The sequence below is a fragment of the Notolepis coatsorum genome (assembly GCF_963971535.1).
Source record: "Notolepis coatsorum genome assembly, chromosome: 19".
Classification (NCBI taxonomy): Eukaryota; Metazoa; Chordata; class Actinopteri; order Aulopiformes; family Paralepididae; genus Notolepis; species Notolepis coatsorum.
Window position 1 is genome coordinate 81,848,634 of NC_140183.1, and position 27,247 is coordinate 81,875,880.

The window sequence follows — 27,247 nt, forward strand, 5'->3', positions numbered from 1 at the left end:
TTTACTAGAACTGAAAAGTCGCTCACTTGCGGCCTAGTGGGTGTACAAACAAGTGGCCAATCTTGATTCTATCTCAATAAATTTTTTCAGCAACCTCAAACTAAGTAAACCATTTGGCATCTGGTGGTATTGGTGGCGGTGCATCACTAGTTAATACAAGAGGACATGAATCAGAAATCCCAGATCCAGTAACAGGCATTGTTTATTGGTAGTACTGCATACAGATAGACAGAGCACCTCCACATAGCCCTTTAGCAAACCATGAGGAATACCTATCTTCAGGTAGTTAAGTCGATTAAAGCTACTAAAACTCACTACATCATGTCCATGAAATAGCCCTCAAAAATAACTTTGATAGTACAAAAAAAAGATACAAAAGTAAATAACTGGTAAAAAACAACAATAGAAACTAGTAAAAACAGGCTATTTGAATGTCCTTTCTACTTGATTGGAGCCTGTGATAACAGTCATCTATTTTATAAACTTGGCTGGTAAAAAGATTTGAATTGGAATGTACCATTGTTGGTAATGAAACTCCAAACCATAACACTGTAATATAAAAGGAGCACCTCACCCCAAAATGATCATTTGTATATCAATGACTCTCGCTGTGATGCCTTGGATTCATGGTGATGTTCTTTCCTTCTGATGTCTCCATGGACATAGAATCCAAAAAAAAACAGTAGAAATACTTTAAAGTTTTTACTTTAAGAATTTAAGTTAATGGAGATTTGGTTTAGCAACAGCAAATACAAACATACAAACTCTCTCACACACAAGTATAATCCACGTTTCATTAATCTGGTCATATGCTCAGTACTCATTTCCGGTTAAGTGCTGCCTTCAAATTAAACTCGACATGAATCCAAGGCATCACAGGGTGAGTAATTGACACACGAATGATTGAATGATGATGAATCTTTGGGTGAAGTGCTCCTTTAAGCACCATTTGAAATGCGGTGAGAAGGCAACATGTCTCTTCTTTCTTGGCAGGTGTTTCCATTTGCACAGTTTCACGTTATACATACATGAACGGTACCTACCGACATCGACACACGGACACTAGTTCTCTATACCGACATGGATACTTGAACGACAGACTTATTAGACCTCCATGCTCACCTCTCGCATGTAATAGATAAACACCTTTCTTTCCACTTTCAACGTCCAGAAGGGTCGAAGCAAATCATCCATACCTTCCCTATTTGTCCTCCTCCCCAATACAATCCATAATACATTCACATCTAAATCCCACCTTTCGGATGATTGATGTCAATGGCGCACCATTACAGTAACCCCGCCCCCCAAGAGTGTCAATGTCTAATAGTGTTATTAAGCATCTGAGGGAGGGAGGAGGAGCCATTCCCAAGTACTGATTCCAGTTGCGAGTCTACAATTCAGTCTCATCCCGTGTCCCTGGAGGACGGTGTCAGTCTCGTAGGCTGTTGATGGAGGCGCAGATCTTGAGAGCAGGACCCAGTTTGATGTTCATGGTGGAGATGAGGTGGTCCTCCCTGAGGAGGAGCAGAGCCTGGCCATCTATCTCCTGAGAGAGGAACTGGGCGGCCAGCTCCTCACAGCCTGGACATGGGACAGAGACAAAAAGGTAACTAATAAGTAGCCCAGCCGGGAGCCTAGAGAGCCTTATGTCATCCCCGGCCAGCGGGTAGGGGTGGTGGTAGATGCAGTTAACACATTGGTCGCCAATAACGAGTTACGCCGTTTTTGCCCCGCCATGCGTTGAACGCCCAAGAACAACTTACGCCATTTTTGGGATCAATATTTAATTTTTTCACCATGGCATTCATAATTCATCCAGCCAACCTCCGGACTGCACCATTTGCATATTCTTGGTATCTAGGTACATCTATGGACCTCAGGGAATGTATTCACAGTGTCAGAAATATTGTGTCTATTACTAGGCTTGCTTAAATTGTGATGAAACAAAGGAGAATATGAATTATGATTTTTCTTTGCATCTTTGACAGTGAATAACACCATGATAATAATGACCAAACTTAAAAAACTGCCACTGATCTCGTTCAGTACCTTCTTGAGATCATGTGTACAAAAAATCTAAGGAAATTAATAAAGGGAAGATGATTAAACAGAAGGTTCTGTAGATACAGTACTGAATTCTCCCATCCGGACCAATGCAATTTGAAATATTATTATAGAATATAGAATAGGAGGCTTATAAATTATCTTATAATAGCACATTTTTTTTTGATCCACTTTTTCTCCCATTTTTTTCTATATTTTCTCCCATCCCAATTTCGTATCATCCAATTCAACCCTCCCCTGTCACGGACGCTGTTTCTTGCCTCCCACAAGCCGGCTGCAATGTGGACTAAGTCATACATAGCACAAGTCCCCTCCGGTACTTGAGGTAACAGCAGTCGCATCTTTTCACCTGCGCAGCTCGATCTCTCTAACGCGTGGGAGGCTCACGCTGCCCCCGACACTTCCTGATTCTACTGCGCAGGCGCACCAACCGACCTGTAGGAGTCGCTGTCCACAACGCCCGATCCCCACCCATCAGTTTCCCATCCCCTAATACGGCCAATGTGTATTAGTACGGACGACCAGCTAAACTGAAAGCAATGTGGAGCGCTGGGATCGAACAGGCGATCCCAGCGTCTCGCATTCGTGGCGAGCGCCTTGCCCACTACGCCACGTAGCCGCCCTATAATAGCCAATTTGTACATTTATATATATATACATATATTATCTTTCAAATGCCCGAGTTCAATTTGGATTTAGTATCACCAGGCGTGCATAAGAACAGATAATGATATCTACTGTAATTTACTGTACTTTTTTATTTTCACCACAGTGCAACAATTTTGAAACTAATTTCAGATCTAATTGTTGCTACATGCTAACAATAGGGAGGAGAAACTAACTGCGTTTCAATATTTGTGAAAAACGTTACCTTTTGTGGCTTATTATGCCGAATAATATCAGTTATTGATATAATTCATTCAGAACGCTGAACTTTGAACCCCCACAGAATCTGCCAGGAAGTGTAGTTCGGAAATATTCCAACGCTGATCAACAGCTATGCATGCCCTCTTCAAAATGGCCGCAAAAAGACTACAATTCCCATGGTTCAAAATTTCCAAAATGGTTGCCGTCTAGCAATAGACTTCAGAAAATCGAAAACTTAAAACTATCTAATGGCACTTTTAACCTATTGCTAAACTAACGTATTGATGATAATATACATTCTACATGCTTTTGTGACATGTTGGTGATGTTAATACTTGAAAACGTTTGATTTTAAAATCGCAACTTTTTTGCATCACTCTGAAAAATATTGATTTATGACCAGATGCCATTTTGTTAACCGGATCCAGGTTAACAACTTATAGGCTTGGTAAGTTTCAGTTTCACTTCTAGAGAGGATTTAACTTCACGTGAAGCCGAGACTGAAGACTAGAGAACAGATGACATGTTACACAACAATGGCAGAGGATTATTTGGATTTAAACACAATAGCAGTTCAACTGGAGAGGAGCTCAGATGATCAGTCAGAAAAAGTATGTTTCTTTTTTTTATTTGATCAGCGTGAGTCCGGCGGGGGAGAATGATGTTGTTGTTTGTTGGCGACGCGTGTGTGTGCTGGCGATGCGCTGCGTGTGTGTGTGTTGACGATGCGCGGCGTGTGTGTGTGTTGGCGATGCGCGGCGTGTGTGTGTGTTGGCGACGCGCGGCGTGTGTGTGTGTTTTTTTTTTTATTATCTTTCTTCCCCTCCTTTTTCCCGATTTTTCTCCCATCCCACCCTTCCTGGTTGTTGCGTACTTTCCCCTACTGTTGGTCCGGGAGACCGGAGACTGTCACATGCTTTCCTCCGACGCATGTGCAGCCTGGGGCAGGCCAACCTGGCCGCGCAGGTTCTCACCGTGGAGAGTGTAGCGTGTGGGAGGCCACACTATCTCTCCTCAGATCCAACCCTCGCTGAGCAGGCGCCCCGACCGAACTGTAGGGGTCGCTGTCCACAACGCCCAGGACCCACCCTTCAGCTTCCCACCCCCTGATACAGCCAATTGTATCAGCATGAGAGGACAGCCAAGCTGATAGCAACGCCGGGAGCTGGATTCGAACAGGCGAATCCTAGTGTCTCCCGGTGTTGGTGACGAACGTAATCTCCGTGCGCCACCTGCCCCCCCCGGCGTGTGTGTGTGTTTGCGACGCGCGGCGTGTGTGTCTTTCCATTGGTTTCATTTGGTTAACATTATTGGGCGAACAAGAAAACGAAAAAAAAACCTGTACAATTGTATTGACCCTGCAGGCTGCAGCTGTTCTTCTAATGTAGAGTGCCTGCATCCGCGACTGGTATGTTTGCGCTGTCACGTATTCGTCGCATGGCTGCACGTACCGCACTGTGACGGCCGTACCGTAAATTCGCGGGACGAATACACGTACCGTTACACCCCTAGTGGTAATAGATACACCTTAGGGGGTAGGGGTGGTAATAGATGCACCTTAGGGGGTAGGGGTGGTGATGGATGCAGTTCACGGGGTGGGGTGGTGGTAGATGCCATTTAGGAAATATAAAAAGGGGAAAATGGCTAAATTTCCCTCATTAATCAAATACCACTCAAATCTTCCCAGACAACTACCCATGCACGCAATTAAACCTGCCATTAAACCGTTTCCCATGCCGGAGACCTGGGTTTGAATCCTGGTGTGTTACAGTAGTGCTGTGTCTCACGGGTTTCTTTGCGGGGTGAGGTCAAGGCAGAGCAGCCCAGCCTGCAGTTTCCCCTGGCCAGTGGTGGGGGTGGGGTTCCCCTTTGGTTAGCTGGTAGATGATTCACTCTGCAATGAGCTCAACTGATAACCAAGGACCACTGACCTTGTAGTGAAGAGATGAAGTTGCAGACCTCCTCCACACTCCAGTGGGCGGGACTCCCTGGAAGGAAGTTGGCACCCTCCAGTGGGAGGCTTCCAAGGGCCGGGCTGTCAGACGGAGGCCTGCTGTGGGCAGGTATTGGGCAGGAGAGGGAGGAGCTTGGGGAGAGTGAAGGGGAATCATCGTCTTCCTCGTCATCCTCTCCATCGCTGGAAATGTCCTCGGAATGACTAGACTCGGAGTGACACTATAGCCAAAGACAGAGGGCATTCAAATGCAACAGTCAAAGACAAAGCATGTTAAAAAGGTAACCAGATTGAATTGACCCATCTCAAACCTCTTCTTGATCCTAAAATCACAACCGTCGCTTCCCTCCGACAAACAACAATTACACACACAACACATACATTTTTTCCCGAGGGAAGCAACAGGGCAGGGTTTTCAGATAGGTCAATTATAGATCTCACCTTGACAGGTAGATGCACGCCTGAGATTTTTGCACAGGCAATTTCGGAACTGCTCCTGCGAGGAGGTCCCCTCCGCCTGGGCATGCTCTCGGGGGGCGCAGGAGGAGGTGGTGGCGGGCCCGAACCACCTCGCCCTCTGCTGGTACGAAAGTGTTGACTGCAGCTGACATTATACCTGGCGGTGGGGGAGGAGAGTCTATCGGTATATTAAAGAGGATATTCCACAATACATAAACATACACATCATAATTAAATTATATAATACAAATATTGATAAAGTGTATCCGTTTGCATTCAAGTTAAAGTGTGCTATTCTAAATGTAATGGCACAACTAAATAAGTGCGGTTTAGGATCCAACGCTGTAAAACGTCATTTAAAAAGCCAGTCCCAATTGCAGAGCAAGTCACCTTTATTGGCCGGATATGATTTACATGTTTAGACAAATAAAAGCTGGTCTCCTTCAGAAGCCGGGTCTAAATGAATTGTTTTTCTTTTTCATCATCTGCAACAATAGGGAGGTGTAGTCTGACGTCACTTTAGTTTCCCGCGCGGTCCACCCGTATAGGGATTTATCATTGGGAAAATGTATTATCGGCTATTGTAATAATTCTGCCTCATGAACATTGGCAAGCTTTCCATTTTTGCACAAAATTTGTTTCCTTCTATCGCTAACATTATTGTATAAGCATTTTTGGTTGAAAAAAAATTACACAATTAATTGCGAATTGTTTCATGTTGAGCTATAGATTGTGGATGAATACACACAGAAAAGGTACACGATGCCAATGTTCATGCTTTATTTGTTTTTAAACAAGACGATTTAGAAATGTGTCCATTGGAAATACATTGCAATTTCAAGCGAGGTGGATCGGCCGGAAACAACAATGACGTAACCACTACACCTCCCTATAGGTCAAACTAGAGGTGGTGGCAAAAAGGAGGATGAGGAAAAAGACGAGGAGCATGTTCAGCCATAAGCCGTATCCCCCCGTGACACACCACAAATCCCCTCGGCCAGTAGCCATCAGACTCCACAACCGTGGGCATGGACTGCTGCCAATAGTTGTAGAACTAACGGCTGGAGAAATTGAGAACTGCTAGGACTGTGACTCTTAATTACTAAATTACTTTCCTGCCTGTACCTCTACTCCCCCCCTCCCGCTATGACACTTGAATTTCCCCAAGGGGATTAATTAAGGAACGCTTGACTTGAGTGCGTGAGGTTGGTGCCAAAATTAGAATGCAGTCTCTCGGAGCAAGATCAAATCAGTAATTGATATGTAATTTCATAGCCTAATTTCTATACAGGTAGTATTCATGAACATTTATTATTCAAAATAATTTGATAGTATTTCCCATCCCAAATGAGCAACAGTTTTGTTATGAACTAAAGGAATTAGGAATTAAAGGCCAGTCCCATACAGACGCCTGTCCCAAATATAGGACGGCTGTGTTTAATGATTGAAGCAAATAAAAGCCTGGGCTATTAATTGAAGTTTTACAGTATGTAGCTGGGATCCCCCCCCCCCCCCAGCAATGGCAGGAATATCAGTCCTAGTTGTGGTCCCACTTCTAGAGCCAGTACAAGTGTTTGCTTGTTTGTCTGTGAATATGCCAAGGATTTTGAAACTGAAGATGTTAAAAATGAAGCTGAATGTAGAATGAACTTCACAGGCCACTAAGAGGTCATACCTCTTAGCACAGGTCTTGGAGCAGAATCTCTTAGATCGTCTGAACTGGCTGGCTGGAGCAAGGCTCTGACAGTACTCGCACTTCAACACTGGGAAACAAAATAACAGAATGCATTTCTGTGCACACTGACGCCATCCATAAATGTATATTAAAATAAGGTATTACATTTATAGTGGTGAGATATAAAAATAAATATAGATATATAGCCACACTCACCTGCAGTTCCATTCTCGGAGCGACCAACCAGGACAAAATCTCTGTCCTTTAAAAGTCTGGCAACCTGTCAATTAAAATTCAAACCAGACAATGAGAAACTTTTCAGGATATGATTCTGAAAACATACATTGAAGAGAATAAAAAAAATATGCAATTGACAGTTATTTTATTGTGTAGGCCAAAAACATACACGTCTAATGTTGACTTAATTTCTTCCCCCGGTAAAGAAATATGGGAAGTATGTCGATCATAAATGTATTATTACATAATTCAACCATGTGAAAAAAGTAGTAGAACACGCTCACCTCACTAGACTTGACACTGGGTGCTGTAACGTCTGATATCATACATAAGTCAAGATAGACTGCGCTCACAAATTATAACACTGGGTGCTGAAATCCCGTGGAGTATAATAGAAAAAGAAAGCAATACGCTTGGACCAGCACTCACAGATTTTGGTTATTTAATGGCAGCCTGAAACAAACATGTTTCTGAACAATTATGTTCCTTCCTCAGTGTTGATGGCTAGCAAATGTTCTCACCGACAATATTGTTTATATACCAAGCAAAGCAGGAAGTGACATCATCCACAGGTGTGTTGAGAATTGCTATAAGGTCGAATTTGACCCAGGAAGTACTTTGATGCCAAGAGTCCATTCTTAAGTCGAAATTACCTCAATATACAAATACATCGTCTGAGCTTCATGACTTCCTTGAATATCAACTCTTGTAGATTAACGATAAAATTTACTTTGAAGTTTGATTTGCAATCGCTACCCTTTTTGGACGTCTTAATCAACAAAGCCTCAAGTGGGACTTCATTACATACAGAGGTCTTCAAAAAAGAGACTGACAGAAATTAGTTTCTCCATTTCTCTAGCTACCATACCCCGGCTTTAAAAAATAGTCTACCTTTCAGCCAGATACTCCGGTATAAGAGAATCTGTGACACGGAGGTCAGATTCAAGGCCCAAGCCGAAACCCTACGGGAGAATTTTCATGACAGAGGATACAGTGATATTTTAACAGCTAAGGCCCTGCACAAAACTCAGCAGATTGACAGATCCTCGTTACTGGCCCCTAAGAAAAATAAGGTACACTCTGATAAAGTAGCCTTTGTGTCTACTTACAGCCCGATTACTAGAGACATACGTACCATTGTCAATAAATACTGGCATATTCTACAGTCTGATCCTCTAATTGGAACGGCGTTTCAACATTCGCCCAATTACTACTACAAAAGACAAGCGAATCTCTCAAATCTGCTTGTGAAAACGGATTTTCCCATAATAAAACCGACTCACTTTATGTCTAATATCCCAGATGGGAATTTTCCCTGTCAATCTTGTGTACATTGCCAAGGGATGATCAAAGACAAAGGTTATGCACACCCAAAAACGGGCAAACGGATAACGGTGAAAGGACGTATTACCTGTAATTCCTCCAACATAGTATACCTGCTGAAATGTCCTTGTGATTTTTCATATGTAGGCAAAACAACGAGACCATTCAAATTAAGAATCAGTGAACATAAGTGTTCAATCAGAAATTCAGATGTCAAATCTGCGGTAGCTAGACACTTCAATACTTGCAAGCATGCTGTCAAAGATCTCCGTTATATGGGTCTAGAGTTAGTTCATAGGCCCGCCAGGGGAGGCGACAGGCATAAGCTACTTTTGCAAAGGGAGTGTTATTTTATTCACCTCTTTAACTGTATAGAACCAAGAGGGATGAATGAAGAAAACGTTTTGACCTGCTTCCTTTAATTACTTTTCCCATTAAGGCCGATTATTAGTTTTAGTATCCTTAGAAAGATGTATGGAGGGTAAGCCGGGTTCATCAAATACGAGTAAGATCCATTTAGCCCAACAAATAAGGGCATTTGGTTATTTTAAGCAACAAGTATCTAAGTATACAAGGGAGTATTAATGATTAGACTATAGATCTATTTTAAAGAGCCATTTGTAAGACTAATAACCTTCAGACACACCGAACAGGTGTAGTTTTTTTCCTCTTTTTTCCTCTTTATTAGGAGGCTCAAAAAAAGTGTTTGACTTTACGCCTAATGGCGGACTTATTTACCCAAGGGTTTCTTGTTTACTTTTTATTGTTGTTTATATTTAAAATGAATAAGGCATTAGAGTGTATCTATCTAGCCATACATACTAGATTTGTTTTTTGTTTCTAGTATAACAACTATTTTAATTTTAATTTTATATCTACATTTATCATTTGTATATTGTGGTAATTTCGACTTAAGTTTTTTCCTCTTTTTTCCTCTTTATTATGAGGCTCAAAAAAAAGAGTTTGACTTTACGCCAAAGGGCGGACTTATTTACCCAAGGGTTTCTTGTCTAATGTTTATTGTTTATATTTAAAATGAATAAGGCATTAGAGTGTACCTATCTAGCCATACATACTAGATATTTTTTGTTTCTAGTATAACAATTTGATGTTTATATATCTACATTTAGATCTACATTTATTATTTGTATATTGAGGTAATTTCGACTTAAGAATGGACTCTTGGCATCAAAGTACTTCCTGGGTCAAATTCGACCTTATAGCAATTCTCAACACACCTGTGGATGATGTCACTTCCTGCTTTGCTTGGTATATAAACAATATTGTCGGTGAGAACATTTGCTAGCCATCAACACTGAGGAAGGAACATAATTGTTCCGAAACATGTTTGTTTCAGGCTGCCATTAAATAACCAAAATCTGTGAGTGCTGGTCCAAGCGTATTGCTTTCTTTTTCTATTCTTCTGATATCATACATAAAAATAGGGAAACCCAGGCACGCACTCCAGGTTTTTCCAAATTTATTGGCAGCCTGTAATCATGACGTTTCGGTGTGAACACACCTTCTTCAGAATGGCTTGCATGAAGCATGAAGGGTAAGTGACCCTAGTATATACAAGACAAACAGGAAGTGACAACATAGGAAGTGACAACACATTCCCACAAGAGATCTGCAAAAAAAGTATAAAATACCACTTACAAGCACAACCTTTTCAGAATATGTAAATCTAAAAGAAGCGTGTAAATAAAAAAGAAACATGTAAATCACAAAGAGATACATCTATATATATTTTTTATACAGAGTAGGCCTACATCTTAAACTCTAAACATAAACACTCATGACCCATATAAGCCATCTTTCAATTATAAATATAAAGAATGATAAATGAAAATAAATAAACAATCGAATGAAATGAAATAATCAAATGAAACGGGTCAAAACATTTTCCTCATTGAGGCCTCTAGGCTCTAAACAATCCAGAAAATGAATATACAAGCATTCCCTTTGTAGCAAGAGCCTGTCTCTGTCGCCGCCTCTTGGTGGTCTCAAGACCTGCTCTATACCCATGTATTTTAAGCCAGAAATATCATGTCCTAACTTATTAAAGTGCCTTGCAACTGAAGACTTCTCGTCATTTCTTCTTATAGAACATTTGTGCTCAGAAATTCGATTTTTAAAACGTCTTCTTGTTTTTCCAACATAGTAAAGGTTGCAAGGACATTTAAGCAAGTAAACCACAAAATCAGAATTACAGGTAATCCGGCCTCCAACAGCGATACTCCTACCTGTACTTGGTTGTAAGTAAAACGTATGCCATGACATTGGGTACAAGACAAACATGGAAAATTGCCATTTGGAATATTAGCCATAAAATGGGTAAATTTTTTGGGAAAATCTGTTTTAACTATCTGGTCCCTTAAGTTAGGTTGCCGTTTGTAGAAGTATTTGGGTGGTTCCTGGAACACACCTCTGATCTTAGGATCCGACTTTAAAATGTACCAGTATTTGTTCACAATATCACGCATATCTCTAGAAATAGGGCTGAAGGTGGACACCAATGCTACCGAGTTGCTTTTTACTTTGTCTTTATGTGTAAAAAGGGATTGTCTGTTTATCTGTTTAGTTTTATTAAGAGAATTCTCAATAAGGGCCTCACTATATCCTCTAGATCTAAAGTTCTGACAAAGCTCCTTGGCTTGTGTATCAAAAATGTCATCTGTATTACAGATACGTTTATATCTCAAAATCTGACTAAATGGAAGGTTCCTCTTGAGCTCTGGTGGGTGATAACTGCTATAATGGAGAAACGAATTTCGATCAGTCTCTTTTTTGAAAACTTCGGTATGGACAATATTGTCTCTCTTTTTCACCAATACATCGAGGAATGCTATGGAATGTGAATCATAATTCATAGTAAACTTAATAGTCTCTCTCTGAGAGTTGAGAAACAAGTGGAACTCTTCCAGAGCCTCTTTAGTGCCTGACCATACAAAAAATAATTCATCAATATACCTCCAATAGGCTTTAATGTGTCCAACATATGGATTATTATTGAAAATACATTCAGACTCAAACTTCGACATAAAACAGTTGGCCATATTAACCGCTACCGGGCTGCCCATAGCTAGGCATCTTTTCTGTAAATAATATTGATCCTGAAAACTAAAATAATTCTTATTAAGGACTTCCTGAGTCAATGATATTAATGCCTCAGTAGAGGGATGTAGCTCTATTCTCTGATCCAAATAATATCTACATGCACTTAACCCATCAATATGTGGGATGCTAGGATATAAACTAGAAACATCCATAGTACACAAAATATCTGTAGCTTCTATACTGCACTCATACAGCTTACTTAGAAAGTCGGTAGTGTCCTTTAAATAACCAGGTTGTGCTGCAGCCAATTCTTTAAGGTGCGAGTCAACACATTTTGAGATAGGTTCTGTATTGCTCCTGTACCTGGCTTGCACCTGGCTCCGAGCCGTCTACCACCTGGAGGCATTGGAGTGAAGGGCGGATAAGGGATCATGCCTAAAACAGCCAAAGTAGGACTACGAGGAGTTGCGCCCCACAGTGTTTAAACTGCGCATTGTAAGGCCTAAAATATGGAGAACAAAGTCATTCCTAAACCTATACTTCCAGCAGCGGGAGTCCGCAGGAACCAAGCAGAGGATGGTGGTGCTGGTCCTCTCCCCAGAGGACAGTATGACGATAGGACCCCAAACCCGGAAGGGAGGCTTCTATCCGATCACAGCACGCGGTCCAATGCACCCCTGCGTTGTCGGAGACCATTCACCATGGGAACCTTCAACGCAAACACAGTGAGAGAAGAAGCAAGATTGGAGGAACTGGCACACTGTGCCGAGGAAAGGGGAGTTGAGATCCTGGGAATCCAGGAGCATAGAAGAGTGCATGCTGAGGATCAGATAGTGTATCACAGAGTGGAGAGATGCTGGTTCATCACCTCATCAGCGTGGCGAAACGAGGCACAGGCTGCCACTGGCGGCGTGGGGCTATTGCCGAGTTCTCGGGCACGTAAAGCTCTCCGTAGGGTACGCTATCACACCAACAGGATCCTTATTGCTGACTTTGATGGCAACCCAGTTACAACTGTCATAGTCGTGTACTCACCCACCAATGTGGCACTAGCTGAGGAGGTGGAGAAGTTCTATGAGGACCTTGCAACAGCGGTCTATGATATCCCGGCTCACAACTTCCTAGCAATCCTGGGTGACTTCAACGCAAGGCTCGGACCAGAGGATGCACCTTTCACACACCATGAATCCACCAATCGCAATGGCGAATACCTGGCAGCCCTACTGATGGAACACGAGCTACTGGCTGCGAACACCATGTTCCAGAAAAGAAGGGGCAAGAGATGGACCTTCCAGGATCGGGCTACCGGTATGCAACGTCAACTGGACTACATACTAGTAAGACGAAGGTGGAGGAACTCCATCCTGAATGCTGAACCTTACAGCACGTTCAACTCTGTGGGCTCTGATCACCGAGTGGTCTCCATGAGGGTGCGACTGAGCCTCAGGGTCCCCAAACCAAGCCTGAAGACGCGGTATGACTGGAAGGCGTTCTCAGTCAACCCTGGCCTGGAAGTGAGGAATCGCTGCTAGGTGAGGGGGAGGAGCCTAATACCAAATACAGGCGGTTCGTTGCTGCGAATGAAGAGGCGGCCAGGATGCGTGTTCCAGTGGTGGAGAAGAATGGGGTCTCCCGGAGGTCCAACCACCCAGAAGTCATGGTGGCACGTGAGCGCGTGGAGGAGGCACGACGAGACTACGGGCATGAGCAGACTGCAGAGAATCGCAAGGTACTGAAAAAGGCCAAACAGCTTTTGTTCGATACCTACGACAAGATAAGGGGGGAGGAGTTGATGGAGAAGGTGCAGAGAGTGGAGGCAGCGCATGGTGAACAGCAGTATGGGGAGGCATGGAGGGTCATCAATGAGATGAGTGGGAGGAAAAGGTCGAAGCAGGGACAGGTAGAAGGCAACAGCCCAGAGGAGAGGGTGACCTCCTGGTTCACTCACTTCCGAAATCTACTGGGAACACACTCGACAGTGGATGAAGATGAGGAGACGATACCTGCCGTCCTCACGAATCTCACTATTGACGATGGTCCCTTCACAGCCAGGGAGTTTACCAAAGTGAAATCCACACTGAAGCAGGGGAAAAGTTCTGGGCCGGACGGCATTCCCCCAGAGGTCTATAAGAACTGTGTACACCAACCAGCAAACTTGTGCTGTGGGAACCAACACACTGGCATCGATCACGAGGACGTCCCACGTTAACCTACGTGGACGTACTCAGGAGAGATGCGGGAACAGAAAGCACCAACGAGCTAGCCAGATGCATGGAGGATCGGGATGACTGGAAGCACCGATGGAGGGCCCGTCTGAGGACGACCTAGATAGATCTGTAAGTGACCCGATACCAGCCACAATAGGTCGACCTGGTGGGTTATGAAGATCCTTGTGAATTTTGGGCAAAGTGTAAATAATAGGTCTTACTGGGTTATCATTCACCATGATGAATTTAAATTCCTTCTCAGAAATCTCACCCTCCTTAGGAAGGCGCTTTAGAACCTCTTTGATCTCAAAAGAGAACCGAACAGTTGGATCTGTGCTTAAAGGAATATACACATCTGTCTGCTAATTGTCTATTTATTTCAGCAATAGGAACTCTTATTCTGCACCACTAAGGCAGAGCCTTTATCGGCCTTCCTGTACACCAGATTATCTAACTGCATCAATTCCTTAAGTGCTAGTCTCTCTGACTCAAACAGATTAGGGAATAATCTAGTTTCATTACTTTTCTCACATAGAAGCATAACTTCATCCTCAACTAGTCTACAAAATGTGTCAACTGATGCATGATTAATCTGTGGAGTGATGTTTTATGTCGAAGTTTGAGTCTGAATGTATTTTCAATAATAATCCATATGTTGGACACATTAAAGCCTATTGGAGGTATATTGATGATTTATTTTTTGTATGGTCAGGCACTAAAGAGGCTCTGGAAGAGTTCCACTTGTTTCTCAACTCTCAGAGAGAGACTATTAAGTTTACTATGAATTATGATTCACATTCCATAGCATTCCTCTATGTATTGGTGAAAAAGAGAGACAATATTGTCCATACCGAAGTTTTCAAAAAAAAAATCGAAATTCGTTTCTCCATTATAGCAGTTATCACCCGCCAGAGCTCAAGAGGAGCCTTCCATTTAGTCAGATTTTGAGATATAAACGTATCTGTAATACAGATGACATTTTTGATACACAAGCCAAGGAGCTTTGTCAGAACTTTAGATCTAGAGGATATAGTGAGGCCCTTATTGAGAATTCTCTTAATAAAACTAAACAGATAAACAGACAATCCCTTATTACACATAAAGACAAAGTAAAAAGCAACTCAGTAGCATTGGTGTCCACCTTCAGCCCTATTTCTAGAGATATGCGTGATATTGTGAACAAATACTGGTACATTTTAAAGTCGGATCCTAAGATCAGAGGTGTGTTCCAGGAACCACCCAAATACTTCTACAAACGGCAACAGATTTTCCCAAAAAATTTACCCATTTTATGGCTAATATTCCAAATGGCAATTTTCCATGTTTGTCTTGTACCCAATGTCATGGCATGATTAAAGAGACATTTTATTTACAACCAAGTACAGGTAGGAGTATCGCTGTTAGATGCCGGATTACCTGTAATTCTGATTTTGTGGTTTACTTGCTTAAATGTCCTTGCAACCTTTACTATGTTGGAAAAACAAGAAGACGTTTTAAAAATCAAATTTCTGAGCACAAATGTTCTATAAGAAGAAATGACGAGAAGTCTTCAGTTGCAAGGCACTTTAATAAGTTAGGACATGATATTTCTGGCTTAAAATACATGGGTATAGAGCAGGTCTTGAGACCACCAAGAGGCGGCGACAGAGACAGGCTCTTGCTACAAAGGGAATGCTTGTATATTCATTTTCTGGATTGTTTAGAGCCTAGAGGCCTCAATGAGGAAAATGTTTTGACCCGTTTCATTTGATTATTTCATTTCATTCGATTGTTTATTATTTATTTTCATTTATCATTCTTTATATTTATAATTGAAAGATGGCTTATATGGGTCATGAGTGTTTATGTTTAGAGTTTAAGATGTAGGCCTACTCTGTATAAAATATATATAGATATAGGGGCGCCCTCGTGGCGCATACCATAGTGCCTCGCACACCTATATATTAAAAAAAAATATATATATATATATAGATATATCTCTTTGTGATTTACATGTTTCTTTTTTATTTACACGCTTCTTTTTGATTTACATAATTCTGAAAAGGTTGTGCTTGCAAGTGATATTTTATACTTTTTTGCAGTCTATGTTGTCACTTCCTGTTTGTCTTGTATATACTAGGGTCACTTACCCTTCATGCTTCATGCAAGCCATTCTGAAGAAGGTGTGTTCACACCGAAACGTCATGATTACAGGCTGCCAATAAATTTGGAAAAACCTGGAGTGCGTGCCTGGACATTGTTTCCCTATTTTTATATAATTCAACCATGGAAATGTAGTAAAAGTAGTCATCTTTTTATAGGAACCAACTGGTATTCCTATTGTTGTCAACTAGTCCTTTCATTATTCCTATCCCTAAAAGGAAGCAATTTCAAAACAAGACCCTTAGGCCCCATCCCAATACCACTCTGGGCCCTACCCCTCCTAGTGGTCATGTAGCCCTCCAAGTGTTTTCAGATGTTGACTCCAAACGGAGGGGTAGATGGAATTACGTTTCTGTAGTGATATGTATATTTTGTACGTATGAGTATGCATATTTTGTACATATCAGCCTATTTGTTTTTTGCTGAACTTGGCATAACACCTTACTCTTTGAGGAAATACACTGAATTGCGTGTCGTTTTGTCAATGTAGGAGAGACAACCAGCACCGACTCCCGCGCCCAGTACTTCAAATGGCCATCAGATAATTGGATAATTTTGTTTGCATTACATCAGAGACAAGGTAAGAACACTATATATCCAAGCTTGCGTTTATCTGATATTTCTTTCTCCCGCGATCAAAGCGGTCTGTGTGGACTGTGTTGTGCTGTTTACCGTTGGTGGCGGTGGGGGGGAGCGCCACGCTCCAGGGCCCATTTCATGGGTGCATGAGGAAGGATAATAACGATAATCTAGCGTGGATTTCAGGAAGATTCGATAATCAGGCGAAAAATTACAACGTGATAAGTGGATTCCACTAAAACGCGATTTTCGCGTCTTTTTCCTGGGATTACTCAGAAGCACCCAAACTATATTCATATTCAAACTGGATAAAACGGAAATGTATGGATGAAAAAATAATCTGTTTTTTGCACGTTGACCAGAAGCAACTCACTGACAATCGACGGTGTTATTAGACCCATAGCTATAATATAAAATATAGGTTTAGCTCTACAAACAAGGTGAGCGTTTACATGGGGTTAATGGGCGGCAAGGCCAGATGCACTTCATGGCACCCAATGTGTTAAGGAGATATTGAGGAAAAACGCAGAATTGTATTTCAGTTCCACGACATTTCAGTATTTTTTTTTAAATAAATTGCAGGCACCCAATTAACTCATTCAGGGCCGGGGCCTTTCCCCATCCTGTTCTAGCCAGGCCAGGTTTCCATTACATAATTTCACTGTGTGGCACCTTGTTTGTAGAGCTATATCTATATTCTATATTATAGCTATGGATACAATACTATGGTCATTTGACAGTAACTATCTTCCGATGTCCTCCGGGTGATGAGGCTGAGACACAGTACACGTTAGTTACCGATGATCACGTCCTTCCCACAACAGAACGATAGGATTCAGGTTAAAAAGCTAGACTTCATAGATCCTCATAGCAAATTTGTTGTCCACAAGGAACCGTGTCATATCATTTTCGTGACAATACGACCGGTCAGGAGATACACTCCAATGACCCCCCCCCCCCCCCCCCCGACAACAACTTTAGCACTGACTTACAAAATTTCCAGGGGAAATATAGCGCTCATTTCAATGTTTCAGGTTTGACCCGACGGTGCCGCTAAATGCTTCCTCTAGGGCAGGGCTGTACGCTAAGCTTTTTCACTAGGGGCACACTTGCCCCTAAATGAGAAATTTAGGGGCAAAAAATATTTTGTAGGGGCACATTTTTAAATAACAATTTTACCATTATTAAAAAAATATGTTCCTCCTGCCTCATTACTGTGGTCATTTTATTTAACATTTAAGTGCGTTTGTTTTCAGGTTTGTATCTTTTATAATGAACCAACTGAGAAAGTGTGTAAATCACTAATAGAACAAAAACAACAAACTGTGTGTGTTGTGTGTGCGCGCGCTTGTGTAGTGCTCCTTGAATGAGATCACCACAACACACACACACCATTGCATTAATCAGGAGGACAAGAAACTCTGCATACATTTGTTTCACAATGAAAAGTGCTTTAGAAATCAAATGAATTATTATTATAAATAACCCCATGAAAGGTTTATTTGTATGGGTAATTACCTGCTTCATATTTGTGATGTTACTGGTTTCAGTGTGTGCCTAAAGTGATCAATGTGTTGGGCCGTTTATAGAGATCTATGCCAATTAATGTTTATGTATATCCGGGACTTTTTTTTATAAGAATTGAGAGGTATTTGTATATGTGACCTTTATTTTGAAAACAGTGTTGCGACGCAACCTTATTTACATTTGCGCTTTTGACAGTGAAATGTTCAGTCCAACTTAGCTGGAAGGAAAGACTAATCAAAAAGGTTTAATTGACCCGTATGAGGCTCTTACGGTAGGACTACTCACCTAATGCATAGCTGAACCTGAACGTTAGAAGTGTCCGTGTCCCCGTCAATCAATCATCACATCATCACGTCAATCATCATCATCTTATCATCTCTCCACATCGGACGTGGTTGTCATAAGATGGACTGATATCCACTCCGTTGTTCTTTTTTGCGTCTTAAATGTATTGAAATGAGGTGCTTCTTTGGCGATGCAATAGCCCATATTGAAAGGAAGAGAGCCCACATTCAGTTTTGTTTTGCTAGGAATTATGGGATTTGGTGTTGGATGTATAGACTACGCAGATAGGGACATGGTCTTTAATCGCACGATAGACTACAAGTACCAGGTACTGTATATAGCGTGACCCAGATTCACTCCACACGCAAATCTTTTTTTTCACTCAGGCTATCGGTGATCGCAGTAAGTTCATTCATTGCCGACAGATTCTTTCATAGCACCACGACATTGTGTCGCACTGTACAGCCCTGGTTGTAGGCTAATGTTTTTTAAAAAATGTATCCAATTTGTATGGATTAATTTAGGAGTGAAATGCGAATGAAGGGTTGAAATCACAACTCGCAACATTGCTCCCAAATAATATTTCCAACTCGCAACGGCCAAATTAAGGGGCAATTTGCGACGAGATCATCGCACTGTACAGCCCTGGGGGTCATGAAATGTCCCCAGCAAATTGGAATATATATATTTTTAATAAAGACCATTCCAGTTATTGCATCCACACCCAAGATCTGCGGCGGCTGCGGTTGAATCCATAATATCCCAGACACCGTTACTTCAGATATAATCAGCACTGCTGTATGTTCAATGGAAGAAACAACAACTCGACAGTGTGGACTCACGGGGAAGGGTTCAGCTCCCTCCTGGATGACGAAGCCCTCTATGAGGTGGGTGAGGACCTGCGGTTTGACCACCGCTTGGGGGAGGGGCGCTCGGTCCCGGTCTCCATGTCCCCCTCTGGAGAGGGGCAGAGGTAAGGACAGGGTGGGGGGAGAGGAGAAGGCTGCCACCGCTGCAGGAGCTGAGGTAGGGTGACAGAACAAGGCTAACGTTGTCACAGTGAGAACTTACCAGTATTATGCTCTGCTAAACTCACTCCGATTCAAATGACAATACTCCCCATGCTTGATTATGGTGACATAGTCTACAGATCTGCATGTAAGTAAGTAAGTAAGTATTTATAAAGCACCTTTCATACATGTCATGTAGCTCAAAGTGCTGTACACAATTATAGGCATATATAACGATAAAAGCAATAAAGTCACAGTGATCAGTTAAGATCAATGTTTAAAAAAAAAAAAAAAATAATAATAATAATAATAATAATAATAATAATAATAATAATAATAATAATAATAGTAATGTAAAAATGAAAATAACGTAATGTAAGACCTCACTCCACAAACTTGAATGTCCTCTACCACTCTGCTATCCGGTTTTCCACCAGTGCCCCTTTCAACACTCACCACTGCTCCCTTTACTCCTCCATCAACTGGCCATCCCTGCACGCCCGTCGCAATATGCACTGGTTCATGCTCATTTACAAAACCTACAGAAATCACTCAAACTGGTCACCTTTATGCCTAAGTCAGCATTCAAGCACTCTCTTATGAACACTCACTGATTCCTGCAACTGTTTCTCAACCCAGTAACATCCCCAACCCCTCTCACTGCTATATTGCTTGTTGTATGTATGTATATATATATATATATATATATATATATATATATATATATTGTAATAACATATATTGTATGTCGGAAATGCTCAGGCCCCCCCCCCCCCCCTTCAAGAGGCGTTGTCTCTTGCCAGGCCATCATTGTAAATAAGAATTTGTTCTTAATTGATTTGCCTGGTTAAATAAAAATACAATTATTACCAAGAACTAGTTTTTGTGTGCATAGTAACCAGATGTGTGTGTACAGTATCGACTTTACCAAAATCCTTTGTAGGAGCAGGGGATAAAGGAGGAGCAGAATCTCTCACTGGTGCACAGTCCGACGGTTCTGCTGCAGTTTCATTGGTTGCGTCAGAGTCGGACTTCCTCTTCAGGGAACCAATGGCAGGCTTTGTCTGGTGGCATGAGATAAAAGATGCAGAATTTGTTACAGCTCCTTTTACGCTCATCCTTATTTCCCAACCCAAGCAGGGTCTCACGAACCAAACCATCCCATTTCAAAGGCTGACATCATCATAGTGAGAATACATAAGAGACCATTTGCTGATCCAAGGTGTAGTTCATCAATATCTAATAAAATCAGATGTCCGAGGATGAGCCACGATAGAAACGTCACCGCTTTAATTACGGATTAATAATGGTAAATGGACTGCAACTTGTGCCTCACATTCACCCATTCACTCACACGACGACGGCAGAGGCAACCATGCAAGGTGCCAACATGCTCATTGGGAGCAGTTAGCGGTTAAGCATCTTGCCGGAATCAAACCGGAAACCTTCCGAATCCTGCACGATCGCTCTACCTGCTGAGCCACTGTCGTCCCCGACTCAGGAGCAGCAAACAGAGTGCGGACTCCAATCTCTTTGTATTCTCATCCTAATCCTCTGGCCGACTGACCTGTTGTCGTGAAAATGTGTGTGTTTTTCCCTTTTCTCTGCGACCCTTACCATAGCGACAGCATTGCTGCCGGAGGCGGAGTTGGTGTTCCCACTGCTGGGGTGGTTTTCCTGGGCCGAACTTCCCCGGCTTTGGGCCAAGGCCACAACCTGTGCATTTCCTGCCGAGCTCTGCCTGGCTCCGACCAGCTGGACAGGGATGTGGGAAGGGTGGTGGCCCCCGGCGCCGGCCTGGCTGTTGTTGGGCGGCGCCGGGAGAATGGGCGGCGGGTGTCGAGGAGGCAGCTGGACCGGTAAGCGGTGGCCCTGAGCCGTTTTGGGCTGGATGGGCACGGGGCCTTTGTCCGCGGTCGCCGTGGCCTGCTGTAACGGCTGCACCACTAAGGTCTGGGTGTTGACATTGGCTTTGGCGGAACAAATGGGATAGCCCTGGGTGGAGGTAGTAACGTTAGAGGCGGGCACCAGAATGTGTGTCACAGTGGCAGCGGGGGTCACTGTGGTTACCGGTCGCGCCTGGCAGAGTCCAGAGGGGGAGAGGAGGAGCTGGGAGAGAGGGAGCACTGAAGAAGGGGAGGAGGAGGGAGCAACGGAGACCGCGGGCGTAGCAGCCATGTTGACCTGGTTTCCAGTCTTTACAGTCATACATGTGGCAGTGGTCTGAGTGTAGCTGGTTATCTGTTTGGCCATTAGTTGTTGTGGTTGTACTTGCTGCTGCTGGGCTGTCAGTGGGAACGCCTGCTGCTGCTGAGGTTGCTGTTGTTGACCCAGAGAGAAGTTGGCAGCATCTTTCCTCTCAGGAAACTCAGACTTGACAGTGGCCCCTCTGGGAGTGGAGACACAGTGTAGAGCCAGGTTCTGCACCTGGAAGAGCAAGAAGGAAAGATGTTGGGGTGAGTGAGAACGATGCAGTGAAATCTCAAGAGTTGAGTGCTACTACAAAAAAAAACACATCCTGTAAATGACTGTACGACAGCAAGGAAACAATTCAGATAAAACCTTCACATTCTAGACAAGGGCTCCAAGTAAAACACTTTCTTCCTATCCCTTCCTTCCAGGAACCCTTCTTCCCTTTGCGAGGAACCTGGAGGGTTTACTTGTATGTCAGTAATTTTTGTCACCAGAGTACTAGTCCTCAAACCTGATCATTGTCTGAGGTAGGAGGGACTTCCTGTTGTTGTTGTTGCTGTTGCTGTTGTTGCTGGGGGTGTTGCTGAGCAACGGTTGCTACAGCAGCTGTTGCCGTACCACTAGGCATGAAGATGAGCTGGGAGGCGAGGGGAGCCCTGAGAGAGCGGTTAACCTGGGGACAACAGTCAGCGTAGGACATAAGGTTAAATTTGGACAAAAACATTTCACTGGACCATTCATTGACATTATAGGCTTTGTGTCAAGAGTTTGAGAAATAATTTGTTTACTTAGATCCAGCTTGGTGCAATAGTACAAATGTACAGTCGTTTTGGGAGATTGTGCCCTGCATGCAAAGCTAAAGTTTCAGGCTTCCAATGAACTGAACTGATTCCAAGACCTTTCCACAACATTAATGGCCGCTTTTAAACTCACCCTAAGATACATCTGCCCCTGTCCTGCGGAGTTCCCTCCCAGCAACACCGACTGGTTGAGAGTTGCTGTGGTTGCAGAAGTGGCTGGACCAATGGGGCGGGGATTAGTCATGGTTCCTCCCCCAGAGGTGGTACTAAGGTTGACCTGAGAGAAAGCCCATCACAGACACATTCAAAATATTATTTTGAGTAATTGAGGGGGGAAACTTGTGTTCAAGATGACTGACAGTAAGACTTACAGTGGTGGTGGTGGATTGGGATCCAGTATTACTAGGAGAGTTGGACTGGCGATTAGCTGCAAGTGTGGCCTGTTTAATGAGAAGAAACAGGGATAGTGAGTTGTGCTGCTACTTTTTCTCTGCAATGTTTCTTTTTGGTGTTGTTATAATAAAAAAAAAGAAGAAGAAAGTTTCTATTTATTTTTGGGCTTTCTGTATTTTTTCACCCATCCCAATGTAGTCGTTATGCCATTTCCCTTCCTGGTCGTTGTGCGCATTGCCCCACTGTAGGCCTGACAGCTGGATTCGATGCCAGAGTCTCTGCAGTGGTAGGCGAGTAGGGATGGATACCGAATTCGGTACTTTTGAGGTACCGAACCGAAACACGTCGGTACTACCGAATATCGAATCAAGTGAGAAACCAAAAAAAAATAAAAAAAAAAATAAAAAAAAATATTTTTTATTAATTTTTTTTTTTACTTTTTTCTTTTCATGTCAACGTTCACACGCACAATATATGCTTACCTAGGATTTGACTTGATTCAACAACAAAGCAGTCGGAGCAATGACAAGCCGAAAACTGTCAAAATTGTAGTTATTTGAAGTTTGGATATTTTTTTTTACGACTGAGGTAGGTAAATAAAATTTCTTGAGACTAAAGTACCGAAAAAAGGTACTGTTGGGTACCGGTATCGATTCACAGGTACCGGTACCGGTATCGGTTCAAATGTGAAAGGTACCCATCCCTATAGGCGAGTGCTTAGTCCACTGCACTACCCAGCCGCCCCCATTATCATTTTTTAACAATATTTTCCAGTCTGCAGTGTACCTGTTGCACAGCTGCCAGATTGTGGAGTTGGGCACTGTTGATCTGTTGCTGCAGCATGAGCTGCTGGAAGTACTGAGCTGCATTCGGCTGTCTCTGCAGTGCCTGGAGCGCCTGGACAGAAGAGAGGAGAAGACACAAACCGCTTCTCAAAACACTACTTTGGATGCAAACTTCAGTGCTGTAGGAAAATCATTCATATAAATGCGAAATGGATACCCCATTACACGAACCCAATCACACACGCATACTAACCTGCACAGCCTGTCTCTCATACAGAGACATGTGGGCTATCTGAGGTGGCCGGGAGTTCCCACCTGTCTGAGCATTTCCATTGGTGGAGCCAGAGTTCTGCTCTTCACCTGCATCCATGATTTCTGCACAAAACACAGGGATCATACAACAACGGAGGCTGTAACTGAATGCTTGTACTGCATCAATCAATCAAATTTATTTATATAGCACATTTAAACATGACACTTGTCAACCAAAATGCTGCGTAAGAAAGTACTCCTAAAGTATAAATAAACAGAAAATAAACAACCAACAGACAAACAAAAGAACAGACAAACATGTCAAAACAAACAAGGCAAGAGTCAGAGTGTCAGTCTGGGAACGCTATGAAGGAATAAAAGTGAGTTTTGAGCTTAGAGATTTAAAGGCCTCGATGGATGGGGCCAATTTGATGGACGTGAGGAAGCACCCCCTAAACTTGAAGTTGGACTTGCGGGTGGTTAGGAGGCCCTTCTCAGGGCCCTAACGTTGGTAGGCCCTTCTCAGGGCCCTAACGTTGGTATAATTATGCATATTACATAATTATTCTGTTCAGAATGATTCCATTATTATGGTATTCTGAATACATAACAGCATGCTGACCATACTGTCTATTTCTACCTACATACTTAATATAGGTAGGATGAAGAATATGACACTCATTCAATTTGAATCAACAGCAAAGCTGACATTGCACTTCCTATGATTAGCAAGAGGCCGACCACCCTACCCCCCCCCCCCCCCCCCCACACACAACAATTTTAACATATAACCTATTCATGTCTAAATTCAAGTTAGCGGTTACCGACAGTCAAAACAATAATGCAATTACTCAATAACATAATCAAAAGGGACCCATGAGTGATCCAAGCATAAACAAATGGGTAAGAAGTGAACTAGGAAATTATGTGTTCAATCTCTAGTTGATTTAATGAACTCTCTCTTAGCTGTATTTTGTGGCACAATATACCTGTATTGAGATTTAGAATGAATTCGCTTAATTAAGTTCCAAATCGCTTATTTCCCTTTTATATAGATCATCAACCTATTCAAGAATGTATGTGAATATACCTCACATTGATATGGTTACAAAAACATCACGGATTGAGGAGACAGCTCTCAAATGTGTACAGGGTATCTGCAGGTTTAGCCCAGTCAGATTTAAGGCTTTTTAAGACTTTTTAATGCCACTCAGAATTAAATTTAATACCAATTTCACAATAACAAAATGGCAAAAATCATGCAACGACACCAATTAGTTTAAGTTTAGGGACACGTTGGTCCAAAGATGTTTATTAAAAAATAACTTGGAAACTTAAAAATCTTGAACTTAAAGGAGTAACTGGATTGGATGAATTTCAACAAAGGGGTGACCAAACATAAATAGCAAATATAGCTATACAAAATATACCAGGGGCCAAGCAGCAAGTGCAACAGCCACATTTCCGTCAGAACACATACTACCATAGGACTGATACCTGTAAGAACACATGATTATCACCATAGGACTGATACCTGTCAGAACACATAACTATTACCACCCTCCCCAGGGTATCAAAAAAGTCAACCAACAAACTAGATTCTTGTACCGGATCTGCTCTCTGGTAAACAAGAATACCCTGAAGACTCTGGCAGGAGCACTCATTCAGGGGTACTACGACTATTAAAGAACTTGAAGAACTTGAACTTGAACTATGCTTGCACCTCATGGTACCAAAGCACCTCAAAGGCCCTAAAAACAAGATTACAAACATCACAAAACAAACTGGTCAGACTACTGCTTAACCTCACTCCTAAAACCCACTTTACCCCTGCCCACATTCAAAACCGCTCTTAAAGAGCACCTACGGGAGGCTGCAATTAGAAACTGGGCACCGTAAATGTCCAACGCCCCCCCCCCCCCCCCCTAATGTACAGTCTCCTCCCCATCATATGTATATATTTTCTGTTAGGATCTCTGGGTAACAGTACTGTATATTTGCATATGTCACAAATGTAACAGTACAGTTACTATGAATTGAAAATGGGGGACCCTGATGTAAACAAGACGAAAGTCTCTCTGGTCTGCATCCCCTTAACAATTGTGTGTATTGATCTGTTATCTGTTAATAAAGTTTTTCATTTATTCATCCAGTCGTTTTGTTTTTGTGGTTTGGTTGAATTAATGAAAACTTTGTTTAACAGATTGCAGAATGGGTACAATACAGTACGGCTCAATACACACAATTGTTAAGGGGATGCAGACCAGAGAATAGCCCCAATACAGGCGGGACCCCTTGGCCAGCTGGGCTCGCTGATCATTGTAAACAAATGGTTTGTGGTATTCCGATGACCATGGGTGGCCGGCTGGCTGTCAACATGATAGATGATGAATACGAGGGAAGGGGCAATATGGAGTGTTTATAAATCATTAATCAATGAATTATAAAATATAGAATAGTTATGCAGCAGCACTTACACTCCCACCAAATCACTCATTAGTTCTGAATGTGGGATTTCTTTCAAACAAAAATATTAGAACCCAAATAAAATGTTCAATGAATGTGAACCTAAGTATGTGACTTAGTTGGCCTCAAGTAACATAATATTCTATATTAACTATTCTATATTTTATAATTCATTGATTAGTTATGCAGCACTTACATGGGGGTGGGCCAAAACAAAAGTGAGCACCCGATGAATTGAACAAGACGAACGTCTTTCTCTGGTCTGCATCCCCTTAACAATTGTGTGTATTGAGCCGTACTGTAATGTACCCATTCTGCAATATGTTAATAAAGTTTTCAATCAATCAATCAAAGCAAGAAGCTAACGTTAGTTATGGGCTAACACCCAACAACATCAATGGTGTCGAAAAGCGAACTTACATAACACTAACAACTACAAACACAAAGACCAGTCGTAACGTGAAAATAGCTTCACAATATTTTACATTTAATGCCGCACAAGTTGGCGAGCATTAAATCGTATGTAGCTAAAACTAAATCAAGTGACAAGAGACGGAGCAACAGTGTGATGCTAACGTTTTCTAGACAGATAATAACGTTATATAGCTTAGCTACGTTTGTTAGCCTAAATAATGAGCATTACCTAACGTTAAGCATATATCTTGCTAACTAGTTAACGTTATCATCGCTCGTGAGTAGAATCCTGGCTTATAAAGGCGTTTTCCGGACATCGTGCGATTCCTCTCACCTCGGTGCTCTTGTTTGTTTTCTGAAAGTAAACCAAGTTGTTGGCTTTTTTCGGGGAATAAGAGCGACAGCAGCTCATTTGTCTTGGCTGCAGTGAAATCCCGCCCCTTACTATTCCTTTTCCGGTTCTCCTTCTTCTCTAACCATTGATTGATTGATTGAAAAGTTTATTAACAGATTGCAGAATGGGTACAGTACAGTACATCTCAATACATACAATTG

The 27,247-nt window shown here is 42.3% G+C and overlaps 1 protein-coding gene across 2 annotated transcripts; it reads right to left on the reverse strand.

Annotated features, from left to right (window-relative positions):
- Positions 1-184: 184 nt before the first annotated feature.
- phc1 (polyhomeotic homolog 1) lies at positions 185-27,101 on the reverse strand. Of its 2 annotated transcripts, none has more exons than XM_084336317.1 (14): positions 27,027-27,101; positions 23,814-23,935; positions 23,562-23,672; positions 22,754-22,822; positions 22,516-22,659; positions 22,094-22,255; positions 21,007-21,816; positions 20,318-20,453; positions 19,222-19,400; positions 7,236-7,299; positions 7,020-7,107; positions 5,327-5,501; positions 4,863-5,106; positions 185-1,581 (listed from the first exon to the last, which is right to left on the reverse strand). In XM_084336317.1, the coding sequence occupies exons 2-14, from the start codon at positions 23,928-23,930 to the stop codon at positions 1,430-1,432; spliced, it is 2,451 nt and encodes an 816-aa protein (XP_084192443.1). In that variant the 5' UTR covers positions 23,931-23,935; positions 27,027-27,101; the 3' UTR covers positions 185-1,429. The 2 variants fall into 2 exon arrangements, with proteins under 2 accessions (XP_084192443.1, XP_084192442.1); XM_084336316.1 differs by having other exon boundaries at positions 5,327-5,522.
- Between the last annotated feature and the right edge of the window lie 146 nt (positions 27,102-27,247).